The sequence below is a fragment of the Drosophila biarmipes genome, chromosome 2L (genome assembly GCF_025231255.1).
Source record: "Drosophila biarmipes strain raj3 chromosome 2L, RU_DBia_V1.1, whole genome shotgun sequence".
NCBI classification, from domain to species: Eukaryota; Metazoa; Arthropoda; class Insecta; order Diptera; family Drosophilidae; genus Drosophila; species Drosophila biarmipes.
Window position 1 is genome coordinate 6,616,636 of NC_066612.1, and position 26,992 is coordinate 6,643,627.

General features: G+C 42.2%; 4 protein-coding genes across 17 annotated transcripts in view; 1 reads left to right on the forward strand and 3 right to left on the reverse strand.

Moving 5' to 3' along the window:
* Positions 1-1,287: 1,287 nt before the first annotated feature.
* LOC108027701 (uncharacterized) lies at positions 1,288-2,726 on the reverse strand. Its single transcript, XM_044094219.2, has 3 exons — positions 2,635-2,726; positions 2,178-2,499; positions 1,288-2,124 (listed from the first exon to the last, which is right to left on the reverse strand). Exons 2-3 carry the CDS (start codon positions 2,466-2,468, stop codon positions 1,363-1,365), a joined length of 1,053 nt encoding a protein of 350 aa, XP_043950154.1. The 5' UTR covers positions 2,469-2,499; positions 2,635-2,726; the 3' UTR covers positions 1,288-1,362.
* Positions 2,727-7,771: 5,045 nt separating this feature from the next.
* LOC108027904 (serine/threonine-protein kinase RIO3) lies at positions 7,772-10,289 on the reverse strand. The gene is made up of 3 exons (XM_017099522.3): positions 9,891-10,289; positions 9,118-9,832; positions 7,772-9,063 (listed from the first exon to the last, which is right to left on the reverse strand). The coding sequence occupies exons 2-3, from the start codon at positions 9,829-9,831 to the stop codon at positions 7,945-7,947; spliced, it is 1,833 nt and encodes a 610-aa protein (XP_016955011.1). The 5' UTR covers position 9,832; positions 9,891-10,289; the 3' UTR covers positions 7,772-7,944.
* A 150-nt stretch (positions 10,290-10,439) lies between these two features.
* LOC108027841 (chorion transcription factor Cf2) lies at positions 10,440-16,906 on the forward strand. 7 transcript variants are annotated; one of them, XM_050884804.1, is made up of 4 exons: positions 10,440-10,670; positions 10,720-12,365; positions 13,205-13,383; positions 14,624-16,906. In XM_050884804.1, exons 2-4 carry the CDS (start codon positions 11,152-11,154, stop codon positions 14,797-14,799), a joined length of 1,569 nt encoding a protein of 522 aa, XP_050740761.1. In that variant the 5' UTR covers positions 10,440-10,670; positions 10,720-11,151; the 3' UTR covers positions 14,800-16,906. The 7 variants fall into 7 exon arrangements, with proteins under 7 accessions (XP_050740761.1, XP_043950108.2, XP_016954918.3 ...); XM_044094173.2 differs by having other exon boundaries at positions 10,734-12,365; XM_017099429.3 differs by having other exon boundaries at positions 11,055-12,365.
* A 203-nt stretch (positions 16,907-17,109) lies between these two features.
* Positions 17,110-26,992, reverse strand: part of LOC108027862 (probable G-protein coupled receptor 158) — a 28,859-nt gene continuing 18,976 nt past the window's right edge. For 5 of the 8 annotated variants that reach the window (XM_017099468.3, XM_050884803.1, XM_017099467.3 and 2 more), the window contains 12 exons: positions 23,567-23,806; positions 23,450-23,508; positions 22,859-22,978; positions 22,713-22,793; positions 22,300-22,648; positions 22,157-22,225; positions 21,698-22,099; positions 21,163-21,357; positions 19,882-20,063; positions 19,691-19,802; positions 19,306-19,326; positions 17,110-19,003 (listed from right to left, as the gene is read on the reverse strand). In XM_017099468.3, coding sequence (XP_016954957.3) covers positions 18,806-19,003; positions 19,306-19,326; positions 19,691-19,802; positions 19,882-20,063; positions 21,163-21,357; positions 21,698-22,099; positions 22,157-22,225; positions 22,300-22,648; positions 22,713-22,793; positions 22,859-22,978; positions 23,450-23,508; positions 23,567-23,806 — 2,028 coding nt within the window. In that variant the 3' untranslated portion in view covers positions 17,110-18,805. The remainder of the gene's footprint in view (positions 19,004-19,305; positions 19,327-19,690; positions 19,803-19,881; positions 20,064-21,162; positions 21,358-21,697; positions 22,100-22,156; positions 22,226-22,299; positions 22,649-22,712; positions 22,794-22,858; positions 22,979-23,449; positions 23,509-23,566; positions 23,807-26,992) is intronic. The other 3 variants (XM_017099471.3, XM_017099472.3, XM_017099470.3) reach the window with 3 other exon arrangements.

A 26,992-nucleotide genomic window follows, 5' to 3' on the forward strand; every position in this document is an offset into this window, starting at 1 on the left:
CTCAGTCGCCGTCGCTGCCTCGGCCGCCGCTGCTGCCGCCGCTGACGTCCGTCGGCGTTGTTGCTCGTGGGATGCAAAAATTCAAATTCTTGCGCCTCTTATTTTATTTTATTTTTGTGCTATACCTTATTGCTCGTCTTGCTTTCCGTTCTTTCTTTCTCTCACTTCTTTCTCTTTCCCCACTTTCTCGACGCACGTCAGTGCGATTGCCCAGCTGCCATTATCTTTATCCACATCCAGATGTGATCGAGCCAAATCGGAGCGGATAGTTACCACCCCACACTGAAAAAAACACTTAAGGTTTTATAAAAATATTATAATAAAATTATACCAGAGGTATTACTGAAGTTAAGATATATTCAAAACTTCGTGTGTTAAAGAGTCTGTAGACTCAAAATGTTTAACATTTCGTTCTTATATTGAGAACAATTTTGCTTTAAGTAGATTTCAAGAAGGAATTTAACTTGATTGAAGCACTATAAGAACATTTTGATTTTAAAAAATGTTGTTCCATTTTTAAGAGCACTTCCAACTCAAATGAGAACGTCAAAATTCCCTCTTTATAGTATATGGATTTGCGTATCGCTTTATATTATTATATAGTAATATATTTATAATATTCATAAATATCGACTCAAAATTGTTACTCAGTAGTGTATAATTAATCGAACAATAGTTGCTTATCCCAAACTATTTATTTTCGGTGTGCTATATCAGTTTCTTTTCATAGGCCAAAAACCGCTGCCAAAGCAATGACTCTCTTCAAAGTTAGTCTTAAGTTTTGCCGCAGTTTTTATAGTCTTCAATGCCGGGAGCGTTTTGTTTTGACAGATATTTTGTTGATTAATAGCTTATGGGCGAGGGATTTGTTTGTTTCTAAAACAGCTGAGATGTTATAACAACAGATCGTTCTTTATGGCCTGGGTATGTCTGATGAAATAGATTTTCTAAAGCACACATGCTTTTCGAATTTAAATGGGGTGGAGCTTTGGCAGTGTCACGGACATACCCACTTAATTGTACCCACAGTATGAACATTTATTAAATATACACATTGTAATCTAATAAGTCTAGAGCAACATAGAAAATTAAATCTAAACGTTGGGAATCTTGTTTATAAACCCCAAATTAAATAGTGCTAAATTTGTTAGATCTTAAGGTTAATTTATAAAAAATATAATACCCACACCCATTAATGTCATATTCAATTGAAAGATTATCGATTTGCTTGCTTGCTATATAAACTTAATTATGAAAATTCACAATTATTTTGAATCTTAAATCAAATCCAAATTATCCGCTTTATTAATTTGTATATTTCCATATAAAATAAATACACCCAAAGTGCCCAGCAGCTCGGAATCAAATGGAGAAGCGGGTCCAGCGCTCCACGAGACTGGGACGCGGCGAGGCCCGGTACCGCTCGTCGAAGATGGGGCAGAACTTCTCCGGGAAGCGCTGCTGCAGGCACCGGATGACCGTGCCCGTGAGGTAGTAGCGCGGTGGCCAGCGGCACTCGCAGGGCGGGATGCACGTGGAGCACTGCGCCTGCATGGAGTTCCACTTGCTCATGGTGGTGGCCAGCACGGGAGCCAGGCACTCCATTCGCCACGGCAGCCGCAGGTCCCGCTCCGTCCAGTCGCAATCGCACGGCGGGATGCACGTCATGCACATCAGCTCCTCCGGCTCCAGTTCGGATGGCGACTGCTCCTGCTCCACCACCGCCGTATCGCACTTGTACATCTGAGCCCGCGGAACCAATCCGATCAGCTCCTTGTACTTGCGCTCCTGCTCCCTGCGCAACCACAGGTACAGCAGATCCCAGTGGTCCAGGTTGCGGGAACGCTCCCGGAGGATCTGCATCCTTCGGTAGAGATCCGACCTGCGCACCTTGTCATAGTTCAGTCCAGTCTGCGTGTGGAACAGCAGGTACAGCTCGTTGGGCTTCTCATCCGGCAGAGAGATGCTGGAGGAGAACTTGGTCAGCTCGAAGTGGAACAGCATACGGATGGCATAGGTGATACGCCGGATGTGCTCGAAGTCCTTGATGTTCATGGCACACAGGGCGGAGGCGTCCAGCAGGAGCAGCTTTCGACCCGTGATCATATTCACACGAAAGGTGTTCTGAAAGGGGATTATATGGTTTATGATATTAATATTATTTAATGAGTACCCACCATATACTGAGGAAAGCCATATCCGTTGATCCATCGCCTAATATCCATATCATCCCACTCGAAGATCGATGGCAATGGCAGCTTGTCCACCACCATGGAGCACAGTTCTACGAGGGAATCGGGTGATGTCCTGAACTGTATGGGTACGTTATCCCTATCGTACTTGGGACAGCCCTTGAGGAAATCGTCCCTTGTGAACTTGGTGGGCGGCATATCCGAGCGGACCTTCGCCTTCGTTTTCACCTTCTGGTGAAGGAACTTGGTGTCCGCTATGCCGTATAGATAAGGCATCTTGCATAAATTTGGCTCACAACCCCAGTTCCTATTAATGGATTGTGTATTAAAATGGGGAAACAATAAATATGGAAAATACACTGCTTGCTGTGTTTTTATTCTGATGACCTAGGATTATTATCCTAACTTAAGATATACTTTCTTATAAAGATACTATATTTACCTTGGGTTTTCAAGCTGGCAATGCCGCGTTTGGTGGGCTTCGTATTACCACGTTCTGGGTGTGAGGTTCGTAAACAAGTCCAGAGAGTCTGGCGAAATCTGAACACAGCCAGAACCAGGTAGAGATGATCGTTCGTATGTACGTAGGTACCGATATCGGAACCCCCGTGGAAACATCTGTCCGTCAATCAGCACATGCCAAAAGTGAGTTATGGCCCAGGTAGAGGCCAATGGATCGATTGTTTCGGATTATGTTGTATCGGGATTGGGTTGTCCCGGCTCCTAACGGTCCTCCGGCCATGTGGTATCGCTGGTTGTCAAAACATGGTCAAGGGTAAACGCCTCCAGCTTACATACTCGTTCATTCGGCCGCCCGACAGCGAATATGTTTGCGGTTTATTAATGAGTGCCGCGAATACTCATATACGAGTATATTTGAGTATATACCGATCGCTCTGGGGCGCATGGGTCGCTGACTCATCGCCGATTCGTTGCGGTCGTCTCACGTGACGGACGTTTTGGAGGTGAGTTTTATGGAAACACGTTTCTGGCCATTTCGGGCATTTGCTGTACTGTAAGCGCTGCTCGTTCGGCAATCAAGCAAAAGCCTAATAAACCTCATCAGGTTCATTTTGGCGAACGCTTACCTTCATTAACATGTGCCTGTCAGTTTTTATTGTTATTTTTGCAACAGTTTTTCGCCTTAAATTGTGATGACAATTCGAAAGGTTTCTTTCTGGAAACATCAATTAAGCCTGTTTGCGAATATGTTTATCACGAAATTTCGTTTTATATTTTGCCCTAGAATATAATGAAATGGCGTCGCGATGGGCGGGGGCGTACTTGGCGACGAAGTGGGCGTGGCCGTGTGTCGGACTTATAATTTACGCGGATCGTAGTGTCGACCCTGGGGAAAGAAATTGGTAATTATATACTCTGCTAACCAATTAAAGGGGGATACCATACAGTGAATACCCTGAAGCGAGATATATCCTAGAATGATGTTTCGTTTTGATATTTATAGTATTTAAGAACAACTTTTAAGATAATTATAGGGAGTTTGTAATATACTAAACCCTAAAGTTAAACTGTTTCATTTATGGGTGCATTTGCACAGGTTTAACGACCCTAAAAAGAAACCAAAAAAGATTTACGATTAGATAAGAAATAAATGTAAGATACTTAAATAAATTATTACTAACTTACGCTAGGAGAGTTAACATATATTAGCTTAATTTAAGGTAGATTAAAATATATCAAAGTATTTAGTATTTTTTATTGACAAATTTGTACTCTTTTGTCTGCTGTACTTCAGAATGGCGAACTCTAAGATATGAGACCACAAAAGATTTCACTTTCGCTTGAGTCAGCAGAGGAGACGGGGCGTGTAGATGCGCCACCATGAAAATGAAAATGATATGACCATGTAAGGGCGGCTACTGCCAACTACGATCGGACGATGTAATGGTGGCAACAATAAATTAAGGTTCTATTTTTGTAGCTAACTTGAATTACATGCCCGCGTTCCACGGCAAACTGAAGCCGGTTGCCCGCCTCTAGTTAACGAGTTAGACCTAAAATAGAAGACGCCGCTGTCCAAGTGTCCAAGTCGACCATCGGAAGAGAAGAGGAGACGCCAGACTTGGCTTGACCAACTTGCAGACGTGCACTAGAAAAAATATTTTCTTGAATATATTCTTTACTTAGAAATGAATCTTTATTTCGTGTGGAAAGTATTTTTTATCAATTTAAAAATGTAAGAACTATACAATATAGGTCTATATGGGCTTAACTTCCTAATAATGATCATCTATAAGGTGGCTTTTTTATCATAATCCTAATAAACTAACTCTTTTATTAAAAACAAAAGACTTGGATTATTGCTTTATTAAGGAAGAACAATGTATAAACAGAAACAATTATATCAAGAAATATTAGGACCTTTTTTTGTCAAAAACTAATATTTAATGTTTAAAAAAAATCTACCTTAATTACATAGAAATAGTTACTATATACGACCTCCTGTCTAAGCTATCTTTAAAAGAGAAATATATACTTTTACTTTATAAACTTGATATGGATTCTGCTATATTTCTAACAGTTTGAACCTAAAAATTTCTTTTGACAATCTACAAAAAATCCATTAATAATAATTTCTAAAAAATCTTTAATAGGTTCGTAGAGCAAACTTTTTTTCGGGGTGTAGTTTTAACATGAAAATTAATAATGCAAATAAATTGTTAACTTTAAACGCGCAAATTCCAGTCTGCGTACATCCCGTGTGTGCGAAAGTGTGTGTCTGTTGGCGGGGCGGGGTGGATGGGTGGGCTGGGGCAGTTGGGGTGCGGAGTGGGGATGGTCTGGCGGCAGCGACCACTTGAGGTCAGTTCGATCACGATCGCGTCGACGGAGGCAGAGGCAGAGGCAGCGACTGAGGCGGAGGCAGCGACGCTGGCAGCGGCAGCGCAGCAGCCCCAAGATCACGACGAGCCTCCTTCGAAGTTTTCGGTCTCTGCCTCTTCCTCTTCGCACTGTCAAGTGGCGCGTGTGTGTGAGTGAGTGGCTACACTTGGAGAAAATGCTTAGAAAATCGCAGGAACTGTAATCCTTATGTAAGAGTTACTCGAAGAATCAAATTGTATATATATTCAAAATAACAATGACTTGTATTTGTTTCAGATAAACATATAAATACAGAAATATCACAACTTTAAATACTAAAATAATTTGTATATTTTGATAAGAAGTGTTTATTTATTTCAAATTGTATAAATTTCACAATTCTGAAAATTAAATTGATTTTTCTAAATCTTTTTACAATACTAAACAAAAAAGTATATAAAGTATATATTATATAACGATATAAAGATATATGTGGACACTTTTTTCATCTCATAAATAGTTTAAAATGTAATACCAAAATTTCGGTAAATGTCAACACGTTTTTAAAATGACCGAAAAAAAAAATATTTTTTAAATAAAATAAAATGGGGGTAATCGAAAATCAACCTAATCAATTAAATAGATTTTTCTCTGTGATCCTGATTAATTTCGTGCCTAGGTCAGCCCACTTTTTCACCCAAGAAGTGGGCACTGGACACTGATGTTTGGAATTCGAGCTGGAGCGCCTGATTACACGCCTGGCACATTTTAATTGATGATCCAAACGCAATGTCCGAGTTTATAGCTTTGTTTGGTATTTTTCTCTCTCTTTCGGTTGCCTTTTTTGCACACTTCTTTTTGCCTGTCTTTATGATTACTGCTTTGACTTGTTATTCGCGATTTTTTTATTTGTCCCGCAATGAAAGCTGGTTTCAAGTGCTCCTACAGTTTCGAAATTCCCTGAAATTCGCTTAATTTCTTAGAAATCTTTTTTAGATATAAGAAACTTAAAAGATCATTCGTGACTAACAATATTTTTATATATAACAATGTCAAATCATTTTTAAATACTTTAAGATGCTAACAAAAATCTCCCAAAAAACTATATTTTAAAAAATTATTTTTAAGCCCCTAGTTTTTTCTCAGGGCAGTTGTTAAAGGTATATCACCCTAAAAAACCAACTTCCTATGCATGCGCCAAACCTTATCAATGAACTTTTGCTTTGAAATATTTATAATTCCAATTTTATTTTTCTATTTTTGCAGTGTGACTGCCCAAATATACCCATTTTTCAATTAGAAACGCATATGACACATTTATTTCACAACAAAATTTTTGGTTTTATTGGGTATAAGAAATATTCATCCTATTGTATGTACGTATGGATGTAAATTCTTTTGTAGGCCTGTACATTTCTTACAATTCTGTGTGTTCTGGCTGCTCCAACTCGTGTTTCTCGTGCGTCTATTTTCGACTTCCATCCCCACGCCACTTTGTTGGCATCCTCCTCCGTCGCTTCTTTGCGTCACCATCGAACCAAGTCGGGCCCCCCTTATAGCGCCTATGTGTGGGTCCCCAGTCTTGCGTACGAGCATAGCCGCACTCATCGGCAGGCACAACGTATACGTACAATTTCATGCATATAGCCACCGTATCACAATTTCAAGAGACGCTAATAGAAGATGCCGTCTCAGATCTGCTGTTGCCAACGTCAAATGTGCTGCGTTCAATCAGAAATCAAAAATAAACAATATTTTCCACTTGCAAGCGACGCAAATAAACAACCAGGAGTAAGTGGCTGCAGTGCTGCGTGTGCTGATGCTCGAAAGAAAGTTCAATTTTGATTGACTGCTGCACAACAAGATGCCGGGACAATCAATTGAACTCAAATTGCAGATGAAGGTGACGGAAACGGAAACACACTGCTAACGGTTTTCGCTTTCGATAGCGATAACTTCTCATGTCTTGAAAAATGCAACCATGTCTATAGATCCTTTAAATGTTGTTAAATTACTTTAAAAGTTTAAAAAAAGGAGAAACGGAATCTATTACAAACAAAAATAGATTTCAGTTGTGCACACAATTTTCGAGATTTTGTAAAATGCTGACTAAAGTATTATTTCATCAAATCAGAGCAACTATCCAGTGGAATATATATTCTTATAAAATTCCCTGTTGATAAGGAAGGGTAATCCGAACCAGACTTTGAATCGCAAGCCCCACTGCACCTAGCACTACATAGCTATACCAAGACAATATATATACGCACCGAACCGCCCGCAACTGGATTCTGACGTCACACTTGAACTGCTATATTCCACAAAGTCCAACCTGCTAACGCATCCAGACTATACAGATCTAGTGCATTTAGCTCCGACAAATCAACAATCCGCCGACGTGTGCACTGGGCATGGAAATTCTGTACGTAATCATCTGATCGGGGATTCGATTGAAACGACAAATCTCCCAATTAATGGGGAAAACTGCGCACCAAATGAGTTCAATTGCCGGGTTAGCTGATTCGGAAGATGGGCGTGGCGCGTGTGGCCACTGAGGCCTGACATTTGCATTAATCTTAATTGATTAATAACAATTCAAGATCAAGTCTATTAGTGGAAATATCCGTAGCAAGTAGAGTGCAGCGAATGCAAAGTGAAGCAGACGAAAAAGAGATCAATTACGGAAGAACTTGACTTGTTCAATAGACTTTGAAGGTTATTAAGAAGCCTGGTCTTAAAGTTAAACAAATACACAATTTTAGGCGGAAAACTAAATAGCTTTATTCTTACTAGGGATATTTTATAGTCAAGAGCCTTGACTATATGCATGATAGTTTTTCCTTTGGAAATTTACAAATAGAATCGCTGTGGCCAAAACCGTTAATATCAATTAAAAACTAAACTAAAAAGGGACTACACTTCAGAAGTTTCAATGCTTGGCAGTTTTGTTAACTTGTTCCTTGTCGTCATTCTCGTTCTCGTTGCCATCGCTTTCCTGATCCTTGTCCGTGTCGGTTTCGTTATCGTTATTATCCTGCGCTTGCCTGAGAGCCTTTTGTGCCTCGCGATCCTTCTGAGACTTCTCCCAGGCCAGCTCAAAGGGATACTCCAGTGGTTTCAGTTCGTCGGGACACTCCTCCTGATTGGGAGCTGTTGCCTGGTTGATGGAAGCTCCACGCGTGTGGATCTGCTCCAACTGGGCGGCATTGTGGACCTCTGCATTGAGGCCTGTAATAAACTCGAATAGCTGCTCCTTGGTGTAGATGTTGGGAAGACCACGTCGCTCAAAGAAGTTCACAATGTTGCCGCAATCCCTCATCAAAAACTCCAGAGCACTGGGATGCTTGGGTTCGACACTCTGGGCCACGTCTATAAACCAGCACTTGCCTTCGTACCACAGAATGTTGTATTCGCTCAAATCGGCATGCACCAACTTGGCCTCGTTATACAACTTGTGCATGGCGGCCACGATCTCCTCGTAGGCGCAACTCAGCTCCGCGGCACTCAGCCGAGCATCCTTCAACTTGGGCGCCGCATTATGATTGTCGCCGATGAACCGCATGACCAAAACGTGCTTCTTCAGCACTACCACATCGGGAACGTTTAGTCCGATGGCCTGCATCCTCATCAGGTTATGCATCTCCTTCTCCGCCCACATGTTAATGATCACCCGGTGGTTTTGCTTGCTGAAGCGATCCTTGAACCTATAGTCGTCCTTGATGTACCGATCGCGCTGCTTGAACTCGTTGAGCGTGGTCTTAAAGATCTTGATGGCACACTCTTTGGGCAACAGATGGGGCGGCACTAGCACACCACTCTGGTGGCCATGCTCATTGCTGCCTGTATAATTGGAATCGGAGTTGGCGTGCAAAATGACCGCCTCTTTGCCAGTGGAAATGATGCCATTGATCTGCTCGAGCACTTGGTTGTTGATCAGCTTATACAGCAGCAGACGTGTGCCGGCATCCAAACCCATTTCGGCGGTGGCCACTTTTTCGTGTTTGTCGGAGCGACCACGTCGCGAGTGGGCCCTCAGTTGGTTGAAAACCTAAAAGGTACATATAAGTCTAGATATCTCTTGGTAAAGTGTTCTCTTCCTTACCTTATTAGAGAGCTTCATGTCGAATCCGGCGGCATCGCCTGTGGGAAACTCCGGCGGAAAGGACATCACCCGCTGGGCATTGCGCACTGCGCACAGCTGCGGATCATGCTTGGTGATCATCTCGCCCTCCTTGTTAACTTTAAAGCCGCACCGTGGAATGGACTCCAGCTGCCGTTCGTTGTCCTCGAACCGATCCCAGTCGTGCTTCAGTTGCTCCAGCTCATCTTCCTCGTAATCCTCTTCGGCAGTGTCGTGCAGGAACTCGGCGTCGCCGTCGCGCAGGAACTTATTGAGAGTAACAGTCACCTTGGACTGCTTGTTCTGCTGCCGCTCAATGCGACGCAGCTCCTCGTTGTACTCGTGATCGAACTGGGACTGCAGCAGCTGGGCAATGACGGCATCGCTGTCCTCCGGCAGCTCTATGTCCTCCGCTGGGATTCCAGCGTCGTTGAGCAGCGCCGAGTAATCCTCCCACTCCTCGCTATCGCTCTGGTTTCTTAGCGAACTGCCAGCCACATTCGAGTAACTGGCGGCAGGCGGGGATGAGCCTTCCGCGCCCCAAATGGAGGCCATCTGCTGCTCCGGCTTGTTGAGCCTCTCCGTGTGGCGCTGCACCTCCTTATCGTGCAACTTGTGGGCATACTGCTCCGACATAATATCCGCTAGGTTGACCTGCTGCACTGGCTCGCTGCTCTTGACCCATGGCGACGACATTCTGCGCAATTGGAGGGGAAATCAATATACATGGAAATTTGGATTGTGTTTTGAGAAACCTTTTGGCACTTGGCTTGACGAGATCGAGATCTATATCGGTGGTAATTGTGGCAGCTTGCGGGCCAACAAGCAAACAAACCTCAGGCCAAATCCTGACCAGCAGCAGATTGCAGGTGGATTTGAAGTGTCCCCGTTGGCGGACAGTTGATTTTTATAGCGCAATCGGGGCGCAATTCAACAGGAAAGCTATTGCAACTGTGTTGCAATGTTATTTCCTTGTTATTTCACCAAGAAATTCCTTTTTCCTTTGGTTGTGAAATTATTATTTCGTTAAAGGCGACAATGTGCCAGCCACCGCCAATAATACCAAAACGCCTCTAAAAAGTGGACAGACAAGGCAGTTATTTTGAATGTTCCTCAAACTGGTCATACAATGTGGCGCGAACTTTTGTACTTCCTAGAATTTTCAGTGTAAAAATATTTGTAATCTGTATGAAAACAAATAAAATCAGCTGTAAAGCCACGAAACTAAATAATTTTTATTTAAATTCAACATATGGCAGGGCTGCCAGATGCGCACTGCTAGGGCGGCGTTGCCAACCCCCGTTTCGATGCCAGTACTCGATACTTTTTGTTGTAGTTGTACATTTTTCGCCAAAAATAATAATAAAAGTGAAAAATTTTTTTTTGTTAATATACGTTTTTTTGTTGTACAAAGGAGAAAATGTTATTAAACTGATTGGCCGTCCCAGCGTTTTCGTGACCCCCGCTCCAGAGAGAAGAACCACAATAGACGGCCGCCAGCAACAACAAGGTGCAGTTTAATATCGAGTGCGCTGGTAAGAACGATGGAAACAAAACGAGAGACCGAAAAAGCAATCAAAATAGAATTCCGAATTTAGAATATGACAGACTGAGAAAGCAAAAAAAATTCTCGATTCGAACGCATTGCCGCTGCTGCCGCTCGTGCTGCTTCTTCCTCCTCTGGCTCTTGTCGTCTTCCTCTTCTTCTTCCACAGCCGCTGTGGGGGGACATTGGGGGTCAAATGCAGAAGATCGGGGCGAAGATTTCGTGAATTTGTGATTTCCGATTTCGTTCTTGCTAATTTGCGATTGCCAGCGAGACGCGAAGTCACCCACAAACACACACACACCCGCGCACACACTCAGCCACACAACCGCTTTTGGCCGCCTGTAATTATTAATTTTCATTACTCCTGCAGCGCCTCTCGCCTTCTTTAACCGCCAATTGCTCCTGCTCCTGCTCCTGCCCACTAACTCAGAAAAAGCAACAAAATCAACCGAGCGAGAGGAAGTGAAATGATAAAGTCCAACACGAATCCACAGGAACAGCGCCTGCCACGCCCCGAGGATCAGCCGCCACCGCCGCCGCCCCCCTCCTCCTCCTCCTCCTCATCCGCCGCCACCTCGAGCAGCAGCAGCAGCAGCACCGCCGCCGCAGCCCCTGCCACGCCCACACACCAAGTGGCCCCCGTGATAGCCAGCATGGACACCCTGAAGACCGCATTTCTGCCCAATCTCAGCATGGACCCCAATGTGCACGTGTCGCCGCACTATTGTCCCATGTGCCACCAGCAGTTCGAGCGGGCCCAGCACGTCGCGGAACACATGCAGCTGTGCCACGGCATCACGCTGAACGCCCAGGGTGCCATCGCCACGCTGGAGGCACAGCATCCGCAGCCGCAGGCGCCACAGCAGCACCACAAGCCCAGCCATCCCTGCTTCAATTGTGATGAGAAGTTCGGCAACGCCGTCGATCTGGACGAACACCAACGGCTGGCCCATCAGACACCCGCCTTCCTGGCCCGCTGCCTCATGTGCAGCATCTATGGCATCCACACGGCCACCCATCAGCCCAACGAGTACAAGTGCACGCAGTGCGGTTCCTTTTGCACCGCAGCCATGCTGGCTGCCGGGCAGCAGGGCTTCATGGAGCAGCAGGAGGCGGCGGTGACGCCCGACGACCAGCTGCCGGCGATGGCGCCACGTGATATGAGACTGACGCCCGAGGAGCAGCACCACCAGCAGCAGCAACTGCAGGCGGAGCACCACCACCAACAGCAGCAACAACAGCAGCAACAGCAGCAGCAGGAACTGCTGGAGCAGCAGCAACGTGAGATGCAGGAGCAGGCGCAACAGCAGCAGGTGCACCATCACCAACAGGATCAGGATCTCTCCGGCGACCAGGTGGCGTTGAAGGTGCCACCGCTCACCGTCAAGCTGAACAAGAACGCCAATGGCGGGGCCATTGTGGCCCATCCGCAGGTGATCATCAAGGAGGAGCCACTCAGCCTGAGCGACAGCGGCGATGTGGTCAACTCAGTGCCCGTGTATGCCATACAAGCGAATCCCGGTGTTCCCGCCACGGCCAGTTCCGGTGTGCTCGTCGGCACGCAAACGGTGGCCGCCGATCTGGCGCACAAGATCCGGCACAAATGCCCGGAATGCCCGAAGACCTTCAAGACGCCCGGCACGCTGGCCATGCACCGCAAGATCCACACAGGCGAAGCAGAGTAAATCCATTTTATATGCATCCTACTGACTGGGTACTCCGGCAATGTTAGCTTTTTGTTCAGGGATATCCAATAGTTCGTGTGTTTAGGGTAGTCTACAAGGTTATGTAGTAGTTTCTTAAAAGTATCTATCAATGTAAATTCAAGTTAGGAGTCTGTCCGATTTATGGTTTTTTTGAACCTTCAACAATAGAAAAGGTATCCAATTGGAAAACATATTAGAGAAAGTAAAGATATCAGTGAAATATTGACAAATCAGTGATAAAGTCAAAAAATCAACCTCAAAAAGTTATAAGATATAAGATATAAGTTATAAGAAGGCCCTTATTCTCTTTAGAATTGACTACTATCCCTCATTAACGTTAAACTTGACTCTTAAGATTATTAGATATGCGGTTTTATAGCCCTAAAGTTACTAAATCATTGCTGGAGTACCCGTTATCCATTCTAAGGCCTCTCCTGCTCCAGCTCAAGGGGGACCATCAACTATTTGTGTGTCTCCCTAGAGGGCTGAAGCGGGACGATCGCCAAGCTAACCCTAATAATCTTACCACTTGTATATATATTATTTTTGTTTTCCTTCGGGGCCAGCTGGGCGCATGGGCGCGCCCTCGAAGCTTTTGGGACGAGGCCCATGCGTTCGTGTGTCGTTTGTTTTGCAACTTATTTTTATATCGAGTGTTACTAATAATATAATTCGAATTTCTTTCTTTTCTCCCGCGCCCGCTCTCTCTCTCTCTATCTTTCTCTCTTCTCCGTTTCTGCGCGTTATTTTGTGAATATGAATATGAATATAATTCTTAACTCTCGAATCTCCAATCTCCACGCAACTCCGACAGCGCCACGCCCAAAGAACGCCCCTACACGTGCTCCTACTGCGGCAAGTCCTTCACTCAATCGAATACACTAAAACAGCACACTCGCATACATACAGGTGAGAAACCATTTAGATGTGGCTATTGTGGCAGGGCGTTCACTGTTAAGGATTACCTGAACAAACATTTAACGACTCACACGGGTGAGAAGCAATATTTTTCAAATCAATTCAGTCAGTCAATCAGCTCTCAACTCAACTCAATCAACTCAACCAATCAATCAATCAATCAATCGACTCTTCAACCAATCAATCGATCCGTATATTGTCACCCCCGGGTGATGATGCGAAAAAAGCAATACTCAAAAAAGAGAAACCTCTGTATGCAAGTCCATTTCCATTTGCCATACACCAACTCGCTCAATCTTTCAATCAGTCAATCTCAATCTATCAGTATCAATCTCTCACCTCTGCCAGCGCCGCTGCCGAAGCTCGAACGCCTGACACGAGCCGCCGCAGCGCCTGCGCAGTAAAGCACGCAGAGAAAGACGGCCAAAATTGGCAAATCCAAAGGTCCTTGATAAGGATCTGGCTAGGAAGTCACTTGCTATCACTCAGTTCTTGAAATTATACCCCCAAAAATTAGTTTTTTTTTTAAATCTAATACTTCATTTCTTGTTTTAAAGTGGTTCTTTTTAATATCCCAATTAAATAAGACATGATTTCAATACTTTAAAAATACATTTTAATAATATAAACATTTAAAATATTAATAACCCAATGAGTCCATGATAAACATTACAAGCTAATCAGAAAAGTTTTAGTTCCGATTACGACTGATCCTATAAAAAGATTCACATTTGATAGCCTCTTCTAAAAATGTTTATTTTAGATTGCAATCAGCAGTCTAGCTTACAGTTTTAGTTTCCAATAGCGCAATTGTTCGTTTGATTTCCAGCAAGTGACACTCAGGGCCTTGAATTTTTGCCATCTTCTCCGATTAGCAGCAAATAACGAATCGTATGAGTCACTGTTTACATGCCCTCACAGAAACGAATACCAAAACCACAACTATGATTTAGCCGGCTTTCTGTGAGGGTAGCAAAAGCAATATGATAATCCAAATCCGTATCGCCCGCCGCCTCATCTCATTACGTAATAATATGTCTCGAATGCATTTTAACAAGACACCAACCAAATATATTTATACACACACATTTAATAATATAATCCTATAAATAGTTTGATTACGTGCAAGACCTTATTTGATATGCATACATATCTACTGTACCCACACATCAATCAATCAATCAATCAGCTCAAATCAATCAAATCAAACCTTTGGTACTGCACGCACCAAGCAAACTGGCGTTGTGCTAGCGACGAGTGCTAACCGACTATCCCAACTTTCTCCCTTCCGCCAATCCCGTTGGCTGTTTTGCAGGAGAGAAGCCGTTCCACTGCGGGTACTGCGAGAAGTCCTTCAGCGTGAAGGACTACCTAACCAAGCACATACGGACGCACACCGGCGAGAAGCCGTACACCTGTCCGTACTGTGACAAGCGCTTCACGCAGCGCAGCGCCCTCACGGTGCACACGACCAAGCTGCATCCGCTCTAGGGCAGGCCAGGCGGTGGCCGCCAGATACTCGTTCCCGCCCCAGCCGCTCCTCCTCCTGCTCCTTCGGACGCCCCGCCGCCGTCCTTGTCGTTGTCCTCGTCGTCGGCATCGTCCGCCGACTCGGATTCGGATCCAAAGAAGCCAACTACCACAGCGGCAGCGGCAGCGGCATCGGCATAGAAGGCACAGAGTTCCAGCGGAAACAGAAGCGGAAGCGGATGCGGAAACGAGATGAGCAACCCAAAATGAAAGACCTTTTCAAAGACGAGACACACTCACTCACCGCACACACGCGGGAGTTAACTGAAGCGGATGCAACGCAACCAACGACTGGCAAATCTCTTCACAGTGCTGCTAGATTAAATTACTAAATTAGATACTTTCATTTCGGTTAACAGAGAAGGAGAAACAAAGTTGTACTAAATTAGCGTACAGTTCGTAGAAAGTTTAAGTTATTGCAATCGATTTTTGATTTTTATTATTACTTGGTTATGTAGATGTGTTGCAATTTTATTTTTATACACCCTATGTATGTATCGTACATAATATTTTGTTATTCTATGAGATTTTATATGGTGACTCCTTAGCGCACACTCACTTACGCGCGGCGCTATACGCACAACACGACACACCACAAAACACACATCTATTATTTATAAAGAGAGAGAAAATATTTTTTACTCATACACTTTGTGGCAATATTATTTTTACTACTTCCTATACTTGTTTGTAAATGTTATTGAGAACAGCAAAACAAAGAAAGGTAAACTCATGTCTACGCGCAAAACTTAAATTATTTCTTAAATTATAAATGTATTTTATTCGAACTCAAAACAACACAAAATTATTTATTCTACATGAAAACCCTTTTCAAAATTTGAACTCATAGAGGAAATGGTGCAGAAATCATGCGAAATTTAGTCATTTCTCAATTAACTGCACTCGAGCAGGATCTCGTTTGTTTTGGCTTTAAAAATTTATTTACTTTTAATTATTAAATGATTTAATCATTTTAGCTTGTTTTTATTGAAGAATGTTAACCATTGTTTTATTTTTTAAATTATTTAAGTTGAAAGCGCTGCTTTTGCTTGTTAAACTAAACTTAACAGTGAGATTGTATAAAACAAAAAGCATAACTAGAAATTAATTTTACAAAATTTGCATTTTTTAACGCAAGACAAAAAGTATTTAAGGCAAATCGAAATGAGAAATCTACGCTAAACGCAACACAGCTTTATGCGCCAAACTAGAAGATTAAACAAATTTAACATAACGATCTACATAATTGATACTTTTGATATAAAAAGAAAGCCTAACGTTGTTTTTGTAATATATATAAATATGGATTCAACATTTTTACGACTACTTAAAGGCGTTTTTTTAAAACAGCAAATGATTACTTGCAAGAGTTGTACGTACTAAACCAACTAAAACTAAAACTGTAGCAAAACCAAAACCATGTACATTTTTATAACATAGTGTTATATAATTATAAAGTATACAAATATATAAACCTGTATCTAATATTAATGCATAATACACTCAAACAAATTGTCTACCTAATGGCACATAGCACAGCAACAAACGATGCGCAGCGCATGTAAAACCAAAATAAATTCTAAGAACTAAACTATTGTAATTCATTAAGTTTTAAATAAACCGAGATGAGTTGACGATCAAAAGCAAACAGCAACGGCTGAATCCAAGCTTAACTAACCGCAACACAAGCGAAAACCAATTAACTCTGCTGTAAGTGACTACCAGTGTACGAATGGCGTCATCACACGAAACTAATCATGTTGAATACGATACGTACTAAATACCGACTAACTATTAGATCTTAGCCACGAATCCAAAAACGAAGCCAGACAGCAGACACTCAAGCACGAACGTCAGCAAGTGAGTAAATAGAAATTAAATTGTAATTAAAATTTATTATTACTAAATATATAAATAGATATTACGAATATTAATGTATGTACTTGCAATCTAAATTTACGTGACAAAAACTAGCAAATATTCGAGCAATATTTCAATTAAAAATTTATGAAACGGAACTATATATACAAAATAAAGTCCAACCATGTAGAAAGATTATATATGAAAACGGAAAAGGGTCTTTTGAATTTCTCCAGTTTATAAATTCAGATTGTCATAGTGCTCTTCATAGGATAGTTTGTTTCGGTAAAGTTGGTCTCCCTGATTAAAAACTGGATACTTACAGTATTTTTATGGTTTCTATTTAAGGATCGTCCTCTATTATACATCCCATGCATATCCATATCAATTCGCACACGTTTTCCTTGATCATTTAGTTTAGTTTATTAGTTTTTGTTTTCTCTTTTAATTACAATGAACGAATATTATGAACACTATCACACTTTCAAAATGTATTCTGTTTCTTTTCAAATCGTTTTTGTAGTTGCCTCTGCGCTGAGCCACTAATTTAGTTTGCCTCTCGGTTTTGTTTTATTGTAATGCTGATTACACTCATATATATGTATATATATTTATATATAATATAAGTTAGTTATATGTTTATGTATATCCCATAAATATTTTTTTTACACACACTTTTGATCAAACGCAACCAAAAGTTGGCTTTTTTCGATTTTAATTATTTTGGGTTTGCTTTTTTGTTTTAAATGCTCAATTTGTTGCATGCATGCTGTAAGTTTACCTAATTTAACCATTTGCCATGTTTTACTCGCTATATATTTGTTATAGTGTATATAGATATACTTTTTATAACCCTTATAAATGCCCATGTAACTGTACTATAGGTTTTCTATGGACTTGTTTTCCCCCCTTTTCATTCTCTAACGATCGCCTCCAAAAATTTATTGCGTACATTTGAAATGTTTTCACTTTGTGTTTTTCAATACTCCGAGTCGAACTTCTGGTTTTGGGACTAACGAATTAAGATGCTCTGGACTCGGATCCGAACATTTTCGGAGGAAATCTAGTAGTGTAATAATACTTGAGACAGAATTTGTTGGGCTAATGTCGTAAAAAAAATGCACTTAAGCCTCTATTAAGCATTGTCCTATGATTTTCACTCTCGATCGGGAACTCTGCGTTCTGAAAATGTAACAATTTGCTTTTCTATCTGCACTTCGTCGGCGTACAGTGTGTATTTACAAAGAGTTTTCCCCGTTCGGTTTTCGGATGGGAATGAGTGGGAATTACAAGTGTACAATATATGATACAAATACTCTTTAGTTGGTAAGACTAGTAAGACGTAAAACGTACGATAGTAATGGGGGAATTACTAGCTTTAATGCCTATAAGCTCAAATTTACAACTGATTATTCACTGTTTTAAAACTGATTTTCGCTGTGCTTCCACTCATTCGGTATCTTGTGGATGGTGTTTGGTTGGTTCGAAAACAATGCACAAATAACTGGAGTGTTAGTAACTATCGAGGAACTTAGTGGTAAACGAAAAACACGAGTTTTAGGAATAGGATTATATTTCTTAGCGTTTGTGGCTTGTGTTCTTACAGTTTTATCGTTACCTACACAGGTGGGCTCTGTTTTACCGCTCTACCGTTCGTACAACTCTGATCTATCGGTGATCCCTAGCATCGAAATCAATCGAACTCAAGACTGAGAGAAAGTGAACGAAGTAAGACCGTCTAAAAATTTATCAAAATTTTATAAAACCTGACTGCTCTCAAGGTGCTTTTCTCCTCTCGTTTCATTAAAAATAAAGTAAAGTTTGTTATTGTTTGTATTTTTGGTGTAGTGCCTCTCCTTCGCCATTTTCCTGCTGGTTTTCTGGTTTTTCTTTCATTGCGAAATTAAAGTAATCCTTTTATTGTTTGTGTTGTTGCGCTAAATAACTATTTCTCACATACATGTACATATTATCTACATATACCAGCATGTATCGCATCGTCAAATACTTATGTACAAATATCCTTGATCGCTGGAACAGCCGATGTACCTTATCCTTAGGGGTCCTGCGAATCGGTCTTCATAGTGGGGGTTCCGGTTCCTGTTCCTTACTTTGAGTGCGAGACAACGGAGTGGGAGACCATCGAGTGGGAGAGCATTGAGTGGGACACGCCCGATATTTCCGCATAGGTGTCCGTGGGTCCTTCGGCACTGCAAACGGAGTCCTCGGGCGTCCGGGAGGGCTCCGCCTCGGTGATCTCAATGTCCTGGTGATGCTTGTTGCTGCGGTGTTTGGCACTTAGAGCCTGCGGATTGGGCATATATTAGAATGGAAATTCACTGACCATGGAACCATAGTTCTTCGTAGTTTCGTGTGCAATCTGTTTTTTGGGATTAGACATGAAGTGCTATCTATGGACGGACACATGCACACACGCAGACACACAAATTGGTTTCGGGTTTATCGGGGGACTTGGGTCTAAGTTGATAGACAAACGTGCGAGAAGTTCTTTTTGGTTCTTTCGAGGGCTTATCTTACGGTCACAACATAGATTATTTTTTATGGGGTTATGTTTAGAGGTTTATGCTAGGCCGACAGTTCTCTTACCTTATCCTTGCTGCCCTTTTTCTACATTGAACATTGGTGGTTAATGTTTTGTTTGGTTTGGTTGTGGTGGGGTTCGAATATATTGTACATAGTCATGACAAGAACAATGATATTTATAGATGTATTAATATTAGTGGCAAACATTGGAGGATCTAGAGAAGTAGAGAGTCGGAGACGGATATAGAGAGACGGGGGAGAGAAAGATCTAGGGAGCTCGGGATGGGCAAAGGCAGCAAAAGGTTTTGGTTTGAAGAGTTACAGCTAAATCGATCTGAACCACTGAGTCCTACGGCCCGGTCCCCCCGTTACGGCCCCCCTGCGATGGCATGTACAGTGAGCACTACGGCTGGTGGACCGCACTGCGGCTGGGGTGACCCCGACTCACCTGCAGGGAGAAGCGGCGGTGACCCGCCTTGCGTCCGCCGCGCCGCTTGCTGATGTGCGGATTGTCCTGCCTCAGAGTCTTGTTCTTCATGATCTCCAGTTGCGTATACAGTCTGGAATGGTCAAGGTGGAATTTTAGGATCTATTTATGATTTTTTGGAATACAACCAGCCATATAGATTTCTTTCGTACCTTTTGAGTTCGGCGCGTATGTCCTCGGGACTCATTTCGGATATGGTCAGCTCCCCGATGTCCGGGTCGCCCAGACAGAGCCCGGCATATCCTCCGCCCAGCCGCTGGCCGGCGTCGTGCGACGTACCCTTGAAAGCATCCACAGGTAAACGTATTGATAGATCATACGCTAGCGAACGAACCTGCAAGCTATGAAGATGCAACAAACACCGCAAACCACACTCAGGAAGTCCAACGTAAAAGATGGAACGGAAACGGAAATGGAAAGGAAACGGAAACGGAACTCAAGGTAAGAGAGAGCCAAAAACCGAATAGCATAGATCTGTGCTGGAGAGTGTGTATTAGAATGGATATAGTATGTCTGTAGTTGGTGGCTGGTGGGTGCTTATTGGTCGTGATTGTATCTGTTGTGGTGCTGGAAATGAAAACGAAACAAAATAAATAAAAATAAACTAAATAGAAACTCAAAAGTACAGAAAAGATGGACGTTAGCTATAAGAAGGCTACTTAGACAGAGAGTTTCAGTTAGAGATTACTCAGTTGAGAGACACAAAGACAGAGAAAGTCACAGTGAGGTAGAATTTTGGAAACACTAGTTTGGAATTTTTTCTGGTCTGCATATTGGGAATTTTGATAGGAAACCGATTTTTGTCATTTGTTTTGTAGTTTGATGTGTTGTGTTGGAAAAGTCATGCAAAAACCAATGCTAAACATGCAAATAAAACAGCGTGCTAATTAATTCTAAGTTAAAGTGCAGTACAATCGAGCAGAAATAATAAGAGCTAAGAACAGTCAAACATTCTCAGATAAAACGAGACACACTTGCAGCAACTTCATAGCTTGACTAAATTCAATTCAATGTTAGCTTAATACTAAATCATGTTAATTTTCTCGATGAAACCAGAACAGGAACATAGGATACCATAACCAAATGAAATAATCAGTTGTTTTAGCAAAAGCAACAAAGCTTTTTGGTAGGGTTTCCCCATTTGTTATGTTTCCTTTTATTATTTTGTGTTGGCTAGTTATTACAAAAATCGTTTCCTCAACCAATGTCTATACCAAATGCGGATGGCGATGACTACAATGATGACCACGTCCGCGACAGACAGCACAAAGTGAAACGGGATGGAATACTCTAGGCATATATATACTGGCTGCCCAACTAGGACGCAACAGTTCCTAATTAAATCTGAATGTATTCAACACAAAAGCGTACTCAAACCAAGGGAACCGAGGGAAAGTAAGTAAATTAAAATGCTTCGAACTCGCATCGGTTACCTGCTTGTGCTGATACCACAACTTTGGCACAAATATCAGCCCCAGGGCGAAGCTGTTCGTCAGCTGGGAGCGGATGAACAGGGCCAGCAGAATGGCGCTGGGACTCATTTCCGGCAGGTAGACAAAGCGCAGAAAGTAGAAGCTCGACGAGACCAGGAACTCCAGCGTCAGGGCGGTCACCAGAAACTGCCGTTCCTATGGGGGACCGAAGGGAAATAGCTGGTTAATACACTTGAACTTTCTACAATTTGCTTAGACAATGTAACTTAAATTTAAATAATTATTTTCTGATTATATTATTATTAATTAATTACTTAATATGAAAGGAAATAGCTAGAATAATATAAATAGAAATGGTATTTTTTTGAAAATTGGATTTTAAGGACTGTATTTTGAAGTTTTTAAACTAAATCATAGTAACATTGTAAATTAAAATAGTAAAAAATTAATATTTGGTTCTTAAAATATTTTCAAAAATATGTTTAATCTTTAAATAATTATTCCCAATTTTAAACGGATCAGTACTCCATCTTACCCGGAACTGTGTGTTGGCATTCCGGCTGGCGATGGACAGGTGCAGTCCGAAGCACAGGATGAGCATCTCGCTGGTCTGCGTGACCAGCTCCCACTTGAGCGGATGGCAGGTGTTCGTGTCCGCCTCCCGGAGGCTCTCCAGCTGGGCGCTTTCCAGGAGGTCCAGCGACGAGGCCGTGAAGGCGGCCATGTAGCAGATGACGGCGAAGACCATGGTGCCCAGGTACTTGAGCAGGTCCACGTCCCTCAGCACCCAGCGATGCGCCTTGCGGGTGCGGAAGTCCACCAGGTGGCGGTACAGCTTCAGGATGATGGCGCCGTAGCAGGTGATGAAGCCCAGCTCCCGGAGCCACGGCTCCAGGAGGCAGCGCTCGGTGGAGGCGGGAAAGAAATGGACGGCAACCTGAAAGGGAATGTGTCAGTAAGGGAAGAGGGAGATACTTTCTGATGGACCACTCACAGATGCATAAAGTAAGACAATGCCCAGCAGTATCGTCTCCAGCACAGTCCACATGCCCGAGGCAATGGCCTTGAAATATTTAATTATTTTTGTTTAACAAAGACATATAAATTGAGTAACATCTTTAATAATTAATTATGTACCTTGCACTTTCTCTGCCGGAAGACAATCACGCCGAGGACGACGCAGCAGAGGATGCAGGCGCCCAGGACGATGGCCACCAGGAGGCGCAGGCAGGCGTCCACGTTGAGCACCTCCTCCTCCTGGAAGGTGAGGCAGACGCCGTTGTTATCGCAGTTGGAGCATCCGCCGGGACACGGAATGCACGAGTAGTTGTCGTAGCCCTCGGACAGCTCCACCCGGTCGCCGCGGAATCCCTGGAGCGTGGAGTTGGGCAGGTAGTAGGACTCCCGGCACAGGCAGGTGTACACGTCCCTGGTGGCGGCGGGCTTGTTCTCGGTGAGCAGGCAGAAGGTCGTATTCCGATCGCACCTAAGAGGATTCGATTGTTATAAAATATTGGTACTTCTAAGATAAAGTTTCTATAATATTTTACCCATGACGACGACCGAAAACTTCCTCCAAGCCATCGTTGCACACATCCTCGTCGGCGGCAATGAAAGCAGCCGCCACAACTCTGAAAATATTTACCATAAATTACCAGTTCCAGAATATGGTTTCATTTATCGATTCGCGACTCACTTGATCCTGTGCTCGCTGAAGGATATGCGAAATGGCCAGAGCCAGCGACGCGTCAACAGGTTGCAGTCGCGGAAGGGAGCTCCCCACTCCTGGGTGCCGTCCGTGCTGTTCCAGGCCGCACTGTAAGGGGGGAACAAACAAATGGCACATTTATGGGCAAGTTTCCAAGAAAATACGGCTTATGCATATAAGCACTGGGTGCATAAGTGGTCTATTTAAATTAAGCGATGGATATCTTTTAGGCAAGCTGTTAAGCTTATTGAATTAAAGTAAGCGATACATTTTAGACAATTTAAATAATCTCCCTGCAGTGCTTGCAGGGGGCAATGAGAATATATCTTGGTGTAATTAGTAATATAATCAATTAAGAGCCTTTGTGGCAAAGTATACAAGTAAATTAGGGGATTAACAGGCTTTAAAAGCGTAATAATCTTTATTGTACATTCATTTGGGGAAGCCTTTTAGAGTTATAATAAAACCATTAGATACATTTTTTCAAAAAGGATTTTTCAGAATATAGGAGCATACTTTTAAGGGCCTTTCCCCAAACACTCTATACCAACTAATGGATTTTTAATGTCAACAACTCACCCCAACTCCCGCCAGTAGGAACCCAGGTACGCCTTGTTGTGCACCTGATCCGGTGGTATCTGCAAGAGGCGAACCCGATTAACTTGGACCCATTATCCCTGATTAGCGAGCGCATACCGTAACGTTATCCCTGAATTTAACGACCACCGTGTGAATGCTGGGCGCGGCGATGGCGAAGGCCAGGAGATTGTCGTCCTCGTTGAGGGCGTAGCTGGCGATTCCATTCGCCCGGCGACTCACCTCCGCACGTGTCGCCTCATCGATGGTAATCGGAGTGTTGGCATTTGGGAATTTGCTCGATAAAAATTCAATAAACTGGCGTGCCGCATCCTCGGCGATGTCTGTGTAGTCGTAAAACTGCAAAGTTCATAAAACCAGATCACAATTAATTATGGGAAATCATAAATATATCATTTAAATGGAGGTTATAGCTTGGAGACATAAATTATGATAAATATTATTATTACAATTATTATAAAAAATGGGTATATCAAGACATCGCCAATAAATTATTACTCAAACATTATAAAATTTTTGCCCTTAAAATATTCGCAGCAGAAATGCTTGAATAACAGTAAAACCTGCCGAAAAAGTAGGTTTTCATAATGCAAGTTCGAACTTCCGAAAAATTGCGTATACGCATTGGCTGCCCGTGATTTAAGTGACCAGGCGGCCATCGAGATGGACACTTCCCCTGACTCGGGACCATTAATTATTCACCTGGCGCACAGGAGACGTTTCACACCGACTCCTTCTCTGGCCAAGGAGTACGAAAAGTTTTGTTTCGCCTGGGAAATAATAGGATTTAATGCCCTCCCCGGGCTGCAGAACTGTTCGGAAATGTTTTTAATCCCAGTTTGCACAGCTCTTAGCCGACCGAATGTTTGTACATAATTTACACGTTACAAGAAGCTCTCGAGATCTACGCACAAAAACTGAATGGATGGGCTTCCAGAGGGGTAGCTTTGATGACATCATTATGGCTTGGGCAAACAAAAGTAACCACAGGAACAAGCTGTTGTCTGCGGGTGAGTCATGTAGTGGGCCGGCACCTTTTGGCTTTTAAAACAAATATTTCCCATTAGCAGGGCTCTCTCTCAGGGTGATGAGCGACCACATTGCGTATACGCCACCGAAGCCCCAAATACATTGCCAACAAGCAACGGCAATACACCAATGTTTGTGAATGTACTCCGGTGTGTATATGTTTTTGGTTTTGTATTTTTTAGCTTACTTGTATGCAAATCTACCGCCCAAATGAACATATCGAGGTAAAAGCAATCAGTGTAAGGCACCGGGAGAAGGGGCATGAAAGGGATGCCGGCCTACTCCCAGATAAAGCTATGATGGAGTGCTCTAAATGCTCGTATTTATGCCCTGAGCCCATAATCATAAACCTTTGGTATGGTCTGGAAAAGTGAAGCATTTTGTTGGTCAAAACGGCAAATTAACGGGTTCTAACTCGGATTTGCTTTTAACATAATAAAATGGTTGACATTTTTTTTAACTCTTTATAACTTTAAAGTATTAAAGGTTTTTTGATATTTCTTTTTTTTGTTTTTAACAATATGTATTTTGCTTAATTTTATTATTATAATTTTAATTGCTAGTGCATGGCAAGCATTTATTTAGCAGCATTTAATGAAATTTTTTGCTTTTAATTTTCAATAATTTTTTGAATAATTTTTTTGAGTATCATTAAAGAGGCTACAAAAATACCTATATTTCTTGCAAAACATTTTGTGTCAAAACGACTGTTCTAACTCACATACCCTTCAATATCACGGCCTGCCTAGCGTATAAATGTATGTGGAAAACACTTGTAAATAGCGGCAGCAGCCACAAAACACACACCGAGTGTGTGTGCAATAAAACATGCATACTTATGCAAACATGGTGTGTCTGGGTGTGCTGGCAACTATGCCAAGAGTCTGGCCCAAGCACACAGATACACACATGCGGAATCCTGAATCCTGGCTGCCAAATGAAATCAGTAAAACGCGTTTTACTGGCTTTTTAATGTCCGTTTCCCGCTCCCCGCCCGCTTTTCCCGCATTTCCATCTGCATTTTCCGGCATCGGCATGTACAAAATTCCTACTTATGACCATAAAAATATTTACATGGCGCAACTGTATGCTTCCTCATTGTCATTTGCATGTTTTTCCTTTTATTTTCTATGCTCGACGCTTAATGAATAAAATATGTCAGACAGTGTTTTCCTTTTCCTTGGGGGTTTTCCCTTCTGTCTTTTGGCTCAACTGCTGTTGACACTTTGCAAATCCGAGGGGCACACAAGCGCACTCTCACGCCCGGTCGATTACCGGCAGGCTTCACTGTACTCCTGCATTCATTACATTATTCAGGACGACAAGGCGAATGACACAAGCAGCTTGCCACGGAAGTTGGCAGTTTTCCTTCTGTTGGAACGTGTGTGCCTCTGCTTTATTTATCGGATTAACATAAATGATTCTGCCGAGTGGCAATGGTTTTAAATGTATGTCTGCATAAATAATAAAAGCCGAGCTCTACTGTTAACTAAATTCGTTGACAAGGTTGTGGCGACCACAGAAAAAGTGGCAATTAATGCAACCGAACTACTATTAATTGCGGAGATTTTAAAGCTTACCAATTGCTTGTTTTTCTTCTCTTTTAATTATTATAATTATATGCATGCTATTAAATTGACAACCTTTTTTCCCGGTATGCTTCTGAGTTTAAGCCCCTGGCATCATAATGAAAATTTTATAAGCGTGTTTAAATCGTTTCAGTATTCAGAAAAAAGATACAAATACGTGTACACAATTAAAAATAATATAAAATGTATAAATTAGTTTCTGCTTCCCTAGAGTAAAAGAGAGATTTATGTAAGCTGAATTAAATTGTAATAAAAATGCGCTAATATAACCCTTTTTTCTGTATTTTTAAAACCTGTTAGTGAGGACCTTAAATATTTACAGTCTGCTTTTGCCCTTAAAGTAGGGAATGTTTTTGTATTTATTAAATCTTTTAAAAAATGTCCTAAATTTTATTTGTCCTTTTTTGTTTCTTTCTTGTTAAAACAATAAATATTCCAAATAATTTAAAAATCCAACCTATAAACATAAAACAAAATTAAAAAAAAACTGTAAATTAAGCCTTTTGACCTTAAAGTATGCAACACTTTCCTTTCATTTATTTTTGCATACATATATACTTTTTATTTGAGTTTTTCAACCAGTATTTATTGCAAAAATTTGTAAAAAAAATCCTTAAGTCCGGATGGGAGTCAAATTTAAAGAACACTTTAAATGTATCCTTTTGCCCCAAAAGTAGGCAACACTTTCCTTGAAAGCAGCAACATGCGTGTCCAGCATGGCCAGCGAAATAAAATATATAAAACAATTATTAATAACTTTGCAGCTTCGACTTTGTTAGCAGGGCAACACGCACATGGAGATAAAAAAGCCAAGTGAAAGAGACGGGGTCTAGTGAAAAGGACGGGGAGACACACTCCAGCTGGAAGCGAGACAAGAGCCACCGCCGGCGACAGCAGCAACATGGCA

What these genes read in the sequence shown, in the direction of transcription:
- LOC108027904 (XM_017099522.3), bottom strand. Translation starts at nt 9,831, where the DNA reads ATGTCGTCGCCATGGGTCAAGAGCAGCGAGCCAGTGCAGCAGGTCAAC. An exon ending in ACATGAAGCTCTCTAATAAG is followed by an intron (nt 9,064 to 9,117) that starts GTAAGGAAGAGA and finishes TGTACCTTTTAG; the next exon opens with GTTTTCAACCAACTGAGGGC.
- LOC108027701 (XM_044094219.2), bottom strand. Translation starts at nt 2,468, where the DNA reads ATGCCTTATCTATACGGCATAGCGGACACCAAGTTCCTTCACCAGAAG. An exon ending in ATGGCTTTCCTCAGTATATG is followed by an intron (nt 2,125 to 2,177) that starts GTGGGTACTCAT and finishes ATCCCCTTTCAG; the next exon opens with AACACCTTTCGTGTGAATAT.
- LOC108027841 (XM_050884804.1), top strand. Translation starts at nt 11,152, where the DNA reads ATGATAAAGTCCAACACGAATCCACAGGAACAGCGCCTGCCACGCCCC. An exon ending in ATCCACACAGGCGAAGCAGA is followed by an intron (nt 12,366 to 13,204) that starts GTAAATCCATTT and finishes CAACTCCGACAG; the next exon opens with CGCCACGCCCAAAGAACGCC. An exon ending in ACATTTAACGACTCACACGG is followed by an intron (nt 13,384 to 14,623) that starts GTGAGAAGCAAT and finishes GCTGTTTTGCAG; the next exon opens with GAGAGAAGCCGTTCCACTGC.